Source organism: Diaporthe batatas (genome assembly GCF_019321695.1).
Source record: "Diaporthe batatas strain CRI 302-4 chromosome Unknown Contig00003, whole genome shotgun sequence".
NCBI classification, from domain to species: Eukaryota; Fungi; Ascomycota; class Sordariomycetes; order Diaporthales; family Diaporthaceae; genus Diaporthe; species Diaporthe batatas.
The window spans coordinates 2,206,201-2,219,808 of NW_025408550.1; the positions used below are offsets into that span (position 1 = coordinate 2,206,201).

Genomic DNA, 13,608 nt, shown 5'->3' on the forward strand with positions numbered 1-13,608 from the left:
GAGGGTTACTTGTCAAGACGCTTCGGATGGTGGGGGGGAGCGGAATGGCCCACTGAGGCCCGTGTCTTCTGAGGCTCAGCCCAGTGACGGGGATGTTCGGCATTAACACGCAAGGTCTGTAATAAAACCAGGACGGGCAGGATCGCTGTCCTTCTTTTCGAGAATAGACAGAAACAAAACTAGAGAACAAGCCGCAGTCCTAATAAGAGGTTTTCAGAAAACCTCAAGACCTGAAGGGAAAAGAAGGGCCAGAGAACGCATCGACGTCGCTCAAACTCAATGGCTCTGGCGCTGCGCAAGCATCTCAAGGTCGTCCAGGGGCTCCAGCCAATCAGCCGGGACCAGCTTACGAGGCCTTGCGCCGCCCCGGAAATGGGATCTTGCAAGAGCCCCACGGGCCTGACGACTACCATCAGCCACAGGTAATCACTAATCAGAGACCACAGCGTCTAAGATTAGATGATGACCCCGGCCTGTCGCAATCATGGTGCTGCGTGATAAGCTTTCGACCCATAATGTCTTTTCCTTGCCAATTCGCAGCACTTGAGGTCAGGCGCGACGTCGTGTCAACGTCTAAGTCCACACCAGGACACACACAGAGAGTGCGGATCCCCAGAACCTGGAGATGAACACTTCAAGTTGTCTCGGTTGTCTGCTGCCAATGGGGGTCAGGTGCTGGACGCCAGTCGCAACGATGTCTGGCAAATAAACGTGGTGGGTTTGTGAGTTGTGCCCATCGCGAGAAAGAGGCGAAGTTTTGGAGTTAAGAAAAGCAGACAGGAAGAAAGCAACCCTCCAACCCTCCTGACGACCTGGTGGTCTGTGCTGAGCCACCCGCATGCCAGAACTTAGTGTGCCCATAACACGACGTTCCATTTAGGGGCACAATAGGGCAGCTACCTGGACAGCCCATTCTCGTGCTTTGTTGAGCAATGTATCGGCCAGGATACGATATGATCACAGTGATATGCACCTTCTAACACGAAGAGAAAAATATTCATATTGAGCGTCTGTTACCAGGTATTTGACTTCGTGTCTTTTTTTAATCTTTGAGAAGATGGTCTGCCAGTCATGCCAGTGTAGTTGATCTGTTGTAGATTTTCCTAAAGGTTGTTGAATTCGGACCAAACCCCTGCTCGTGCCATAAGCAAAGCTATTTGCTGTTTGGATGTTCTGCACCATGAAATGTGGACAAGTATAGCGATGAAACCATCGGGTAAGAAAGACATTTTCAAAGTAGCAAAAAAGCCAGGGTGTATAGAAGATTGATATGTGTATAGTCGGGTGGCGCATGGGCATGGAAGCCAGACCTGCTGCTTATGATGGACGTTCCAGCGCTGGGGAAGTGCTACAATTTTGTGAGCAACAGGAGTAAGTCTTCAAGCAAATACACAAGATCAAGGTAATGCCAAGGTGCAGTTATCAAGGCCTTGTCACAAAAACTCATAATAGTTGTTGTCCCTGCGCAGGCGGAGCCTCAAACAGGTCGCCCAGGAGCCGCCACTGCGTGCCAGCAGCCCACCAATTGCTTGGACTAACCAGCAAAGCAAGTACTCCGTAGCACTACTAGTATGAGACCCGAGCTCGGCGATGTTATCTTCACGGTGAGGTTGAGGTTTATGCAGTTGGCAGTTGCCGGATACTCCTTGTTACCTCCTGGGTCCACCTGGATGCGCGGTCGTGCGCGTCGTGTCCAATCCCACAAGCACTCGAGGACTCCCCGCAGCCGTCTGACGCAGGAATGGGACTCGCGATCGTCGACAACCCTGCACTCCCGCTGATAGTGAGGTCTGTTGTCTGCCGCGTGCCCCGGCGCCCCCGTATCTCCACGACCCCCAGGCCGGAAACCAGCGGCTTAGGCATGCGGCGTCGTTCCTTGCTTGGCGCTGGCGTCTGTCTGACCGGGCTCGAGCCATCGCCCCGGCTTGCTCCTCGTGTGCTGCAACGGCAAGCCCAAGGACGACCGGCCCGCCAAGTTCCTGGACGCTCGAGATGCTAATTTTGACGTAAGTTTACGTTTCGAAACCGCCTGGAAGAGGACGCGCATGATCAGCTTTTGCACCTCCCGGCTCTGTTCCTGCGTCTGGGCTGAGTCGTCTGCCTGCGTGACCTTATTACGGGTCTTCGCGGAATCTGGGAATCTGGGGAAATACTGGACAAGGGAAAGCTTGAACCTGGGTACTCCAGGCTCCTCCGGTTCGGGGGTGACCTTCCTTGTATGGGGTTGGGGAGGAATGTGGAACTCCTGCCAAATGCAGGGATCCACAGCCGGACTGAGATCTCACATCAGAGTCCGGCACGTTCCTCGAGAACCCCTACCATTGAACCCCGTGGCCTGGCCCTTTGTCTCGTAGGTCCAGCAGGATAGAAACGGCAGTGTTCCAAGACACAAATAGACCGCCAGTCCCCGCCCAACGTCGCTCGGCCGAGTTGGTGAGGTTTCCTCGTTTAGTTTCTTATCTACTTAGCCTCCAAGTCTGACCGAATGACTCGGCTCGGCCTAGGAACTTGTTAAACGCGGGCCCAGAGCCTGATATACTGAACTTCTAGCTCGTTCACAGCACGTATTTTAGGGAACCATTTACCATCGTCCAGGGGATCGAAGAGAGGGCGAAGACCAGACGGAGAGAATACAATTGCCATTTGTTACTTGTCACCGCAAAGCGGGTTGAACACAAACATGGGCTCCTCTGCCAATGGGTTACCCTCTGCAGAGCACCCCGATCTGGTGCTCACACAGTCGACCAAGGCTGAGCTGCAACATGTCTGGGGACTCCACCATCCCATGTGGGGCCCTGCACTGAAGATCGAGGAATATCTCGCGCGAGAGGAGTTTCTCATGACGGTGCCTCTGGCCAAGAATGGAGGAGTTACACACTGGATCCTGACGGACAAGAATGCTCCCGCAGACAACAGACCGATCTACGCAAGCTGCGAGTCGCTACGCAAGCGGGCCCTCGCCAGCCGGCTCGGCGCAGACGGGCCGGTGGTGCAAGACGGAATTGCCCACGGGGTGGCCTCTGTCTTCACCAACCCAGAGTACCGCGGTAAAGGCTATGCATCACGGATGATGAAGGAGCTGGGCCCGATCCTGGCGGAATGGTCAGAAGGAAAGCAAAACATCCAGGGGGGCCAGGGCGAGCAGAACGGAAACGCACGGTCACTGTTCTCGGTGCTGTACTCTGACATCGGCAAGACCTTCTACGCCAAGACGGGATGGGAAGCATTTGAGAGCACTCACCTTTCGTTCAAGCCGGCTGCTGCAGGGACTGAGGCGCGACCGTCAGGCGTGAAGCTGTTGGGCTACCACGACCTCGCCATGTTGTGCCACCTGGACGAGAACCTCCTGAGGGGCAAGATGCAGCAGCAGGCGAGGGCGCTCCCCTCGAGCGACAAGAAGGTTTGCGCGGCGCTGGTGCCGGAGCTGGACCAGATCCTCTGGCACCTCATGCGCGAGGACTTTATGACGAAACACATTTTCCACAAGATCCCCGAGGCCAGGGGCGCGCTGTTCGGCGAGCCGGGCAGGAGGATCTGGGCGGTGTGGACGAGGGGCTACTACGGCGGCCTGGACAAGATCGAGGGCAATACGTTCCACATCCTCCGCTTCGTGGTCGAGGACGAAAACAGCTCGGAGGACTATGTCGCCGAGGGCTTCAGCGCCATCATCCGGGTCGCGCAGGCCGAGGCTGCCGAGTGGCGGTCGTTCGACATCCAAATGTGGAACCCTTCGGGGCTGTTGAGGCGGGCGGTCGACAGGAGCGGCATCGAGTATGGCTTTGTCGACAGGGAGAAGGACAGCATCGCGAGTCTGATGTGGTACGGGGATGAGCCGACGGCGGCGGTGGACTGGGTTGCCAACGAAAAGTATGCATGGAATTAGACAGCGAGACAGTGCCGCTCTACGCACTTCTGTGATTTTTTCCTCTGCATTATGAGATTTTCCATCAGCCTCAGTCAAAACCCATAGCCATGGCAGTTACGCAAGTACCAGGGTTTGCCGATGGCAGGTACAGTAAGGGTCATGTGGCGCACCTCCCCTTTGCAGAGAGGCATCTTGTGAAGTCCCTCCAAGAGCAAAATTGCAACTCCAGATTCCCTTGAGCCAGACTCTGCCCTCCCCATTTCTTCCACGGCACTGACATTAATATTTGGAGTATTACACAAAACCCAGTTCCGATCCAGCAAGTCGTCGGCAGCAGTCATGGATCCAGAGGGCTACTGCCACGACCTTGGCCCACAGGCCTTCGCATACGTGGACGAAGATGAGCATGCCCGAGTCAATGATGAGGCATTGCAGTATGCCTATGAGCATAATTTGATCGAGGACTACACCCTCAATTCCTTCTCCATGTCCCACCTGCTCGCCCCACTTGTCCAAAGCACTCTGCCGTCCATCACTGAGGACGGGTTCACCGACGCCAGCCACCTTCCGTATCTAGAGATCCCAGTGCCCCGCGTTGGAGACACATTGGCGATTTCCCAGTCGGCCCAGAAGCTTCGAGACGAGGCCCTCCAGGAGCTCACGGATGGCGAGGTCAAGTCGCTGACACGGGGGATTATGAATTCTGGAAACACCAAGCACTTGAGGCTTGAACTACCACTTCTGCGAACAGACGACGAGCGCGACATGCGAGAATTTCGCAAAGAATTAGCAACCCAGAGAGAAGTGCGTATTGGGGATCACCGACTGCCGCTGGATCTTGTCACTGGCGAGGGCATGCAATTTCCTGACACCGCTCGTTCAGAAGCCAACGAACTTCTGAGAAAGCTTGAGAACGAGAGATTGGGGATCACAAGAAGCGCCTTGAAATTCCTCGCTGACATTGTGAAAGATGATTACGACGAGGAGGAACAGTGGAAGTCTCTCCTGGAAGAGGTTAAAGGTACAAAGTGGGTGAGGGTAAGGAATAATGCTTCGACGGTTACGAAATTCCTCTTACATGCTGTACTCTCCCGATGATAGCTTCTCATACCGCGAACTCTTTTCTGCATGATTGGCTGACGGTGAGCACGACAGAACCCAGGTTTAGAAAAGCTGGAGTTGCCAATCAACCCGCAATCCAACGAGGACCAGTCTGTCACTCCAGATGACGCTTACCTGATCCCCATACCATCTGATCCGAGCTCTTCTATATTCGCCGATGATCTGAGAGCTGCCGAAGAACAATTATTCGAGGAGTTTGGAGACGTTTGGAGCGAGCCCACATCACCAATCCTCGACAGGTTCCTTGACGTGGAAATTTCAGAAGAGGACAAGAAGGGATTTTTGAACACCGACTTTTCCCTCGAGCAATCAACAGAATATAATCTCGATCATCACAAGATTGAACCACCAATACTGCCCTTCTCTCCCCTCCAAGAGCAGTCTCTATCTGAAACCGAAGCGTTCGGAAGCTTTGTGGCCCAGCAAATGGATATCGATGGGCTGGCGGCCGAATTTCTTCAGAATTTATCGGACGATGATTTTGAAGAAGAGCTAGCGAGTGTCGCAGACTTGACCATGAAGACGGTCGAACAAGAGCAACTCCATGCAGCTGATGCAACAGCTCGCGTCCCGGTGCCAATCATGGACTTTTCCATTCCTGAACCAGAGTGGAAACGACTAGGAAACAACTCACAAGCCATTTTCAAGTACATAAAATGCGGCAACGAAAGTCTATTCAGGCTCCCACAATGGCCTCGGAACAGCGTCATCGAAAGCAAGCTAATATGGCGGCCAATCGGTTCCGAGGCAAGCAAAGTCTCTACGAAGGAGACAATAGACGCGGACGACGACCTGGTCGAGTCATTCATCATATCTCTCAATAGTGACGGGGTGCCCAGTAGTCTTGACTTCGTCCAGAAACGAACAAAACTGGCAATACTCGAGCACATGACTGAGGATGACGAAATCGAGGTTCACCTGGAGAAGCCGAAACAGCGCATTACAAATTCATTTGGAGCGATCAAGAGAGTGCTCGATGCGTCGGATAGCACAATATCGAAGAAGCCGCGGCTGCCATCGACATACATCGGCGACAATGGTCAGTTGCTTGTAGGAGGCTCTCCGGGCGCATCTACGAAACTCTTGAGCAACTTCATGGAGCTCCATGCGCCGAAAAAGAAGTGGTCCGTCAGCAAATACTTTCCTGCCGCGGAACATGCAACGTCGGCGCTTCAAGTTCCTGGAAATCAGCCAAAGAAGGCCCAGGAATCGGGCGAAAACGGAAAATCAACAGGAGGGGACTCTGATTCGTGCTCAAAGTCGCCTGCTCGGGCGCAATACCCATCTATCAAGACCCCATCCGCTCCGTTGACGATCATTATTTCTCTGACCGCCCCTCGGCACCTGATCAAAGGCCTTGAGGGCCTACTCCCAGGCCTCACTCTGATGGAGCGCGACTACAACAAACACAACACTTCCGTTTGGAGTCCAGGCTCCGTTTCCCGCACGGAAGTAGTTCCGCCTCTCGCTTTTGATGCGGATCTTACTCTTTCACCATCAACCGGGATCATCACCACGTCCATGATCAAAGTCCGCCAGAAGCCGCGGCCGCACGCATCCAAAAACAGCGTCCAAGAGAGGGTCGAGAAGATTGCCCCGCGGTACGGCCGGCTGATCATCCTCGTCGGGGGCGAGGGCGGCCCTGACGATACCTTCGGGGAGATGTCATCCTCGGATGCGGCCGCGCTCACAAGTTTCCAGGGTTTTGCGAGCGGGCTGTGGTGCAAGGCTCTCGTGTACTATATCGGCGGCGGTGACGACACACTGTCACGGTGGGTGGCGTCTCTTGTGTGTCGATATGGCCAGTCCGACCCCAGTCTCCAGGCATGCCTGATGGAAGACGAGACGCTCTGGGAGCTGTGGCTGCGAAGGGCGGGCTTCAATGCCTACGCGGCGCAGATGGTGGCTGGGCAGCTCAAAGTGCCCAAGGCGGATACGGCCACGGCGGGAGAGCAGCACGGGCTGGCCGCCTTCGTCACGATGACTCGGAATGACAGGATGCGCCTCTTTGGACCGGTGGTTGGGACGCGGGTAATGGAGCGCGTCAGTCGAGTTGTGGACGAGATTTGGAATAAACCTTGAACTGGAGCGCCACCGGAGGAGCGGCGGCGATGGATAGCAGGTACGTGAATCGCAATTCCTCTCGCATTTTCCAGGTAGTCAGAACGCCTGCTGAGGAGCTTATTTGCTCTGGAACCAACCAATACACACACTCATAGTCGCAATTTCATGATCGAAACAAATTCGAGGCCGATCACAAAGAAGACTTGTTTCTATCAATTCAAAGAGAGGAGCTCCAGTCACTTGTTTTTTTTTAAAAGAAAAAGTGTCATTACTATCAAGGACTCAACCTGCCGGTTCCGCATCCATAGAATATGAGTCCATACGTGATGCGTCTCGATAAGGCACGCCCATGTAGACATCCGTTTGAGCACTCTCCAGCCCCGGAGTGGCCATTTCCTTGGGGCTAGCCTCATCATGCGAGTTTGTGCGTATGCTCCAGATCTTCAGATAGGATTCGTCAAACGTGCGATTGGCAGGATATCGTCCAATAGGCCGATGCATAGTGGATGATGAACTGGACGACGACGATGCATCCGACTCGTCCTCGGACGAACTGGCACTTGAGGATGAGGAATCAGAGTCATCAGAGGACACTTGATTATCATCCACATCACCGTTGTCTTTCTCTCCGGTCACCCTCCAGCCGCCCGTGCATGTTGCAACAACAGACCCGTACTTGTGGAGAGCGACGCTGCCGACCGGGGAGCGCGGCAGCCTATCCTCAACGTCGGGCTCGCCCACAGTCGAGAAGTCCCAGGAAGGCCAGATGCAGCCCTCCTCGTTGCCGACGCCCTGCCACACCTTGACCGTCCCGTCGGTGGTACCCGCCCAGACCTCGAAGCCGCCCATGCCCTCCGAGTCGGGGTACACGGTGAGGTCCAGCCTCTGGTGCGTCAGGGCGTCGCGGCCGGCCAGGAAGCCGAGGACCTTGTTCGTCACGCGGACGTCGTAGATCAGGACGCCCGTGGACTGCCGCTCGTTCACGAGGAGGTACCGCCCGTCGGGCGACCATGCCGTCTGCATGATGCCGGCGCCGCCTATGCCTCCGCTGGGGGCCGGGGCCGGGGCCGGGGCCGGGGCCGTGGCACGTTGGGGCGAACCCCAGGGGGGTTCCTGGACAGCCGCGGACGCGGCCGCCTCGGCGACGCTCCAGGTGGCGACGCGCTCACCGCCTCGGGCAAAGTCGTACAGGCCCACCCACCGGGTCCAGGTGCCGGCGGCGAGCAAGCCGGTCGGGACGTAGTTCTCGTCGTTCTGCATGGACAGGGCGGACACGGTGCCCCGCATGCCGACGCCGTTGCCCTTGGATATGTGGCGCCTGGAGGGGATGGTGTGGACGACGTGCTGCGGGCCGCCGCCTATGCGGTGGAGGTTGAACTGGGCGATGAGGTTGTTGCTCCCGACGAAGAAGGACGGGCTGGTGGCGGAGTTTGGGGTCGGCCAGGAGAGCGAGTGCACGGGGAGGTAGGCCTCTGTCTGGGGCGAGATCAGGCGGTACGAGAACAGGGAGCTGGTCTCGTCCAGCCCGGGGTGATGGGGTTCATGGTGGTCATCACTGGGGGTTGGCGTGGTTGGGAGAGCCCGGAATATCTGGATCGGGTGGTCACGGCAGGCGACGAGCACGTGGTGAGTCTCGGGGGCCTCCAGGGCGAAGTAAGGAGCCGGTGCGAAGACATTGGTCGTCTCTGGGAGACTGAGGGTCTTCTGAGGGCGAAGGACAAGAGGGTGGTCCCTTGGCTCAAGCAGGTCCGAGGGGACGACGAAGCTGCAGAGTTGGTGATCATATGTGGATGCGATGACGGTTGTCCCATCGGCAGTCCTGTACAATCCCGGTCAGCTTTTGAACTGCCATATTCTTCGTCCGTCCGTCATGACAGAGACTCACCACTGAGCGGCCTTGTATATCGAAGGGGACCTCGAGACGGACTCGGTTATACCCTGGCCATGCGTGTTGGAGGCCACCAGATCGACATGTGGTGCCACGGCCGGCATCTTGTGAGACCGACTCGTTGCCAGCTGCTCTGTCCGGCCGGCTCACGGCTCGCTGCTGGCAGTCTTGGTCATATGATAATTTTCTTCCATGGTCTTCTCTACTGGCTGATTGGTGTTTGAGCCCAAACCTGCAGTGAGCGGTGATGAGGTCAAGCTGGATGTGAGCTGTCACTCGAGCTTCGTTCCGCCGTGCCGCGCAGTCTGCAGTCTGCAGTCTGGCGCAGTGCGGTGTTCAAGCTTCGACGGGAAAGCTGGATGGGTCCTGCCGCGTCCAGCACCCTGCGAGCTGGGTGGGTCTCAGAGGCAATGTAGCACCCAATCGGCATTGGGGTTGAGCTTGCAGGCTGGCAGGGTCGCAATCCGCCCCAAGGCGCTAGAAGCTCCCCCCTGGTCAGGCCCCACGTTCGCCTGCCCGCTTGCCCGCATGCCCGCATGCCTCCCTGCCTCCCCTACTTCCTTCCCTGCCGCAGCTGCAGCTGCCTGCCCTCGGTCATTGCGCCTCAGTCACCTGCACCCGCGCCCGCGCCCACACCTGCCATCATTCATCATCGACCGACGTGCTGTATCCTGAAGTCTACTGTACTGTGATATCCTGTGCAAGTACTGTCGTACCGTTGCTCTGCACACACGTCACGGTGCGCTGTGGTCCGAAACACCTGGGCAGCCTAGTTGCGCGTCCAGGCGTGCGATATCATCGTCAGGCACGACTGCCTTAACCCCCTGCGTCCTCCCTCTTGGGCTCTCTCGCACGCGTTGGACGGCTCCGTGTCTCGCATCTTCGTCCCATGCCCCGTGTCCCACGCTCCTCGTCCTCATCCTCATTAGCGCCCCCAACGGCCGTGCATCCTAGTTCCGCCTTCTGACATCACTGGGGAACTCTGTCTCTGTTGTGTCTGGTCCCTTTGTCTCGTCTTCTGCTGCGACAAAACAAAACAAGAACAGTACAAATTCGGGACCCCGCCCTCTCGGCCAGCACCTCCTGCGAACTCTTCAACCACCGTCTGCGCCCTGCAAGCTCCAGCAACGAAGAATACAGGACTGCCTGCTTCTACCCTTCGCTCGGTCAGGATCGAGACTTGTGCGGTGCAACCGAGGCCTGTGTCGCGATGGAGTCGCCCGAGGATCAGTGTCAACGTCTTCGTGACCCGGGCTTCGTGAACCTTGTGGTCTCCATGTACGTGCACCAGGCTGGGGCCTGTGTCCCCATGTCCTCGCCCGGTCGCAGCTGTTGACTGGAACTAGCATTATCGTCGTCGGCCTCCTCATCTCGTACCTCCCCCAGCACTACCGCATCATCTCCCGCCGAACCTCGGAGGGCATCTCACCCTACTTCGTCCTGCTTGGTACGACCTCGGCGACTGCGGGATTCGCCAACATCCTCACACAGCCCCAGAGCATCCAAGATGCCGGATGCTGTAAGGAGCTCGAGACCTTCCAGTGCATGGCCGGCGTCTTGGGCATCGTGCAGCTCGGCATGCAGTGGGTCTGCTTCGCCTTCATGTAAGCAACCTCGCTCGTCCGAACCCCCTTCAGTGTGGCTGACTCCCGACATCAGATTCGTCCTGTTCCTCGTATTCTTTCGTTTCACCGATGCCACCGTCCCCGAGGAGGAGCTTGAGGATGCCGAGGAGGAGCCCAACTGGCAGACTGCGGTCATGGTCGCTACCGTCGTCCTGGTCCACATACTGCTCACCATAGTGCTAACCGCCATCTTCGCCCTCGCCCTGCCTACGCACCTCACTAGCTGGTCTGTGTTCAACGGCGTGCTGGCCGCGGGCCTCGCTGCTATCCAGTACATCCCACAAATAACCATGACCTATCATCTCAAGCATGTCGGAAGCTTGAGCATCCCCATGATGTGCATCCAGACCCCTGGTGGTTTCCTGTTCGCCGCGAGTCTGGCCGCCAGGCTGGGCTGGGCTGGGTGGAGCACGTGGGGCATATACCTGTTGACTGCCGTCATGCAAGGAAGTCTGCTCTGCATGGCGCTGTACTACATCTTCGCCGAGGGGTCGGGTGGCGAGACCGCTAGGCCCGGCGTTCGCCGCTCTCATTCTCGTGTGTATACTAATGGCTTGGACGAGAACACGGCGACCACGTACTCGGGACACCCAGAGCAGTACGCCGTCTCCAACGACCAGCTGGGTGACATCATTGATCGGCAGGAGGCTGCGGCAGCCGCTGAGAGGCAGCCGCTGCTCAAACCTGGAGGCATCGGAAGCAGTAGTGAACGCTGAAGAGAACCGAATCAAATGTCCTTGTCACCTTACGCATACCGCATTAGATCTGATGACGCATTCATCGAAGGCCCTGCGAGCAAGCCATATCGTCCCAGCAGCGTGTTTCGGCGGCCAGGCACCAGGCGAACCCCCACACCAAAACACACAGACAGTGGGCGTGGAGCTGGGGAAGAACCACAATCTGGTTCAAAGTTGCTGGTTTCGCAGCGCCTTGGACCATCTGTCAGCTGCTCTGCCTTTGGGCTGGCCAGACTCTTGGGGTGAAAGTGAGTGCAGTGCCGGACGTTGGTGGGGGTAACTTTCTATTCACACGAATTATCATAGTAGATGATGCTTTGGGGCCTTTACAAAACATTTAATAAGACGTGATAAATTCTTCCTTGCCAGGAATGGTGGGAGTGGTGCTACTATTAACGACATAGGAACCAGTGGTCGACATGACACCTCGAGGTAGCTTATGAAGCCTCAAGACGTCTAGCATTATCCGCCCTAACGAAGTCGATGCGTAGGTAGTATACCGGATGCTGCATTCTGCTTACGTTGGTACGTACGTGTTGAGGGCATTTCCACGTTGCTACTGAAAGTAGTCCTTGATCAAGCAGCTTTGACAACCACATGTCCAGCCTTCTCGCGCCACATGTGCCACTCTTGAAGTTGGATACCAGGTCACGACGCCAGTGGCCGTATGCTGGATCTACAATCAGCTTTTGCGAGGTCGATAATGTGATTCCTCAAGGAGAAGTGCAAGGATTGATCCATGTAAGTTGATTGGTCACGATAGGCGTGACAGAAGGGAGGGCCGTAGCTATTGTCGTCGTAGCAATCAGAGGCTTCCATTCCATGACATGGCAAGTGTTACGAGTGAGGAGAATAAAGTGGTTGACATATTCTGTTTCCACTGCCAGAACCTAAATAGGTATCTGGCTGATGAGGTGGACCACTTGGAGGGTCGAACCCTACCCTACCCATAGGGTCAGCCCCTGAACAGCCAGCCTTGTGACCCCCACCACAGGAGTTCGCATGCGGACCCCGCAATGGCTCCGATTGGCCGACCAGTGCGGCGAGTCTTATCGACGACGTAGGCTACTATTCCACTATGAGTCCTTAGTTATTAGGCATGTGTCATTGAGCTGGCCCTTTCTGACTTGCACATTGCCCTCTTTTGTTATATCTCCTCTCACGGCAACGGGCTGCCTGAGTGATTTACCTGTATATACCGGACTCATGGCCATCTACAGCGCCGTGCCCCCGCCGCCCGGGTTGCAATCGAATCCCAACCAGCAGCAGCAGCAGCAGCAGCAACCCCAGCAGTCCCCAGCGGCCTCTGGCCCAATCGACATCGAGGCCTGGACCATCTCGGCCCTCGAGGCCCTGAGCGTGTCCCCCGCCGCCGCCGGCACCACCGGAAGGCCCCTCGGCATCCCCCTCGACGACCACCACCACGATGCTGCCTCAGCCGCCGCCGGGCGCGTGACCATCGCCGCCGCCGACGGCACCACCACATCCATCACCCCACCGCGCCGGCCCCCGTCCCGCCGCGACTCGCTGCGCCGCCGCGAGCTGCTCCTCAAGGGCAAGGAGGGCTCCCGCCAGCGCAGGCGCTACGACATGAAGCGCCTGACCGACGTGCCCAACGTCGAGCCGCCCGAGCCGCACGACTGGGAGCCGCGCCCCGTCCACCCCGTCCAGCACGTCCCCTACCACGTGGCCGTCTTCTGGGACCGGGGCCTGAGCCAGCAGGCCGAGGAGAAGAAGAACACCGCGGCCGCCGCGCGCAGGAGGGTGGCGGGTGTCGGCGGCCCCGGCGGCGGCGCGGCGGGGAGGGTGCCCCGGGAGCTGCGCGATACCCTCAAGCGCACGCCGGGCGTCAAGGCCTGGCTGCGCGCGCTCGAGGAGCCCGTGCGGGACTTCCTCGCCGAGAGGCAGCGCGCCGCGGGGCTGGCGGCCCCTGACGAGGACGAGTCGGACATGTCGGACGACGAGGTCGTCTTTGTCGGGCGCAGGAAGAACAACAACAACAATGCTGCTGCCGCCCCGGCGCGCGATGGCGACGGCTCCTCGTCGTCGTCCTGGAGGTCGGCGCACCGCGAGGTCCGCGACGGGCCGGCCGTCGACCGCGGCATGATGTTTGACTCGTCGGGCGACGACGAGGGCAGCGCCTCCTTCAAGAGGTGGCTCACGCACTCCATCTCCGACTACTACGGGCTCGTCTCGCGGTCCGTCTCCGTCGGCACCCCCGCGCGGAGGTGTGTCTATGTCGGGGTGCGCGATGTCGACCTCAAGATCCGCACTGCGCTCCCTCGCCCGCTCTGGGAGATCTTCTGA

At 57.7% G+C, this 13,608-nt stretch overlaps 5 protein-coding genes across 5 annotated transcripts; 4 read left to right on the forward strand and 1 right to left on the reverse strand.

Moving 5' to 3' along the window:
- Nucleotides 1-2,680: 2,680 nt before the first annotated feature.
- KVR01_002520 (uncharacterized protein) lies at nucleotides 2,681-3,883 on the forward strand (the record flags this gene model as incomplete). Its single annotated transcript, XM_044790337.1, has 1 exon — nucleotides 2,681-3,883. One exon carries the CDS (start codon nucleotides 2,681-2,683, stop codon nucleotides 3,881-3,883), a length of 1,203 nt encoding a protein of 400 aa, XP_044647535.1.
- A 321-nt stretch (nucleotides 3,884-4,204) lies between these two features.
- Nucleotides 4,205-7,069, forward strand: KVR01_003292 (uncharacterized protein; the record flags this gene model as incomplete). The annotated part of the gene is made up of 2 exons (XM_044787142.1): nucleotides 4,205-4,903; nucleotides 5,021-7,069. 2 exons carry the CDS (start codon nucleotides 4,205-4,207, stop codon nucleotides 7,067-7,069), a joined length of 2,748 nt encoding a protein of 915 aa, XP_044648307.1.
- On the reverse strand, nucleotides 6,151-9,235 carry KVR01_002588 (uncharacterized protein). The gene is made up of 2 exons (XM_044794647.1): nucleotides 8,937-9,235; nucleotides 6,151-8,870 (listed from the first exon to the last, which is right to left on the reverse strand). Exons 1-2 carry the CDS (start codon nucleotides 9,041-9,043, stop codon nucleotides 7,334-7,336), a joined length of 1,644 nt encoding a protein of 547 aa, XP_044647603.1. The 5' UTR covers nucleotides 9,044-9,235; the 3' UTR covers nucleotides 6,151-7,333.
- A 322-nt stretch (nucleotides 9,236-9,557) lies between these two features.
- Nucleotides 9,558-11,669, forward strand: KVR01_003575 (uncharacterized protein). Its single transcript, XM_044786452.1, has 3 exons — nucleotides 9,558-10,217; nucleotides 10,286-10,543; nucleotides 10,599-11,669. Exons 1-3 carry the CDS (start codon nucleotides 10,150-10,152, stop codon nucleotides 11,278-11,280), a joined length of 1,008 nt encoding a protein of 335 aa, XP_044648590.1. The 5' UTR covers nucleotides 9,558-10,149; the 3' UTR covers nucleotides 11,281-11,669.
- Nucleotides 11,670-12,507: 838 nt separating this feature from the next.
- KVR01_002463 (uncharacterized protein) lies at nucleotides 12,508-13,608 on the forward strand (the record flags this gene model as incomplete). The annotated part of the gene is made up of 1 exon (XM_044781635.1): nucleotides 12,508-13,608. The coding sequence occupies one exon, from the start codon at nucleotides 12,508-12,510 to the stop codon at nucleotides 13,606-13,608; it is 1,101 nt and encodes a 366-aa protein (XP_044647478.1).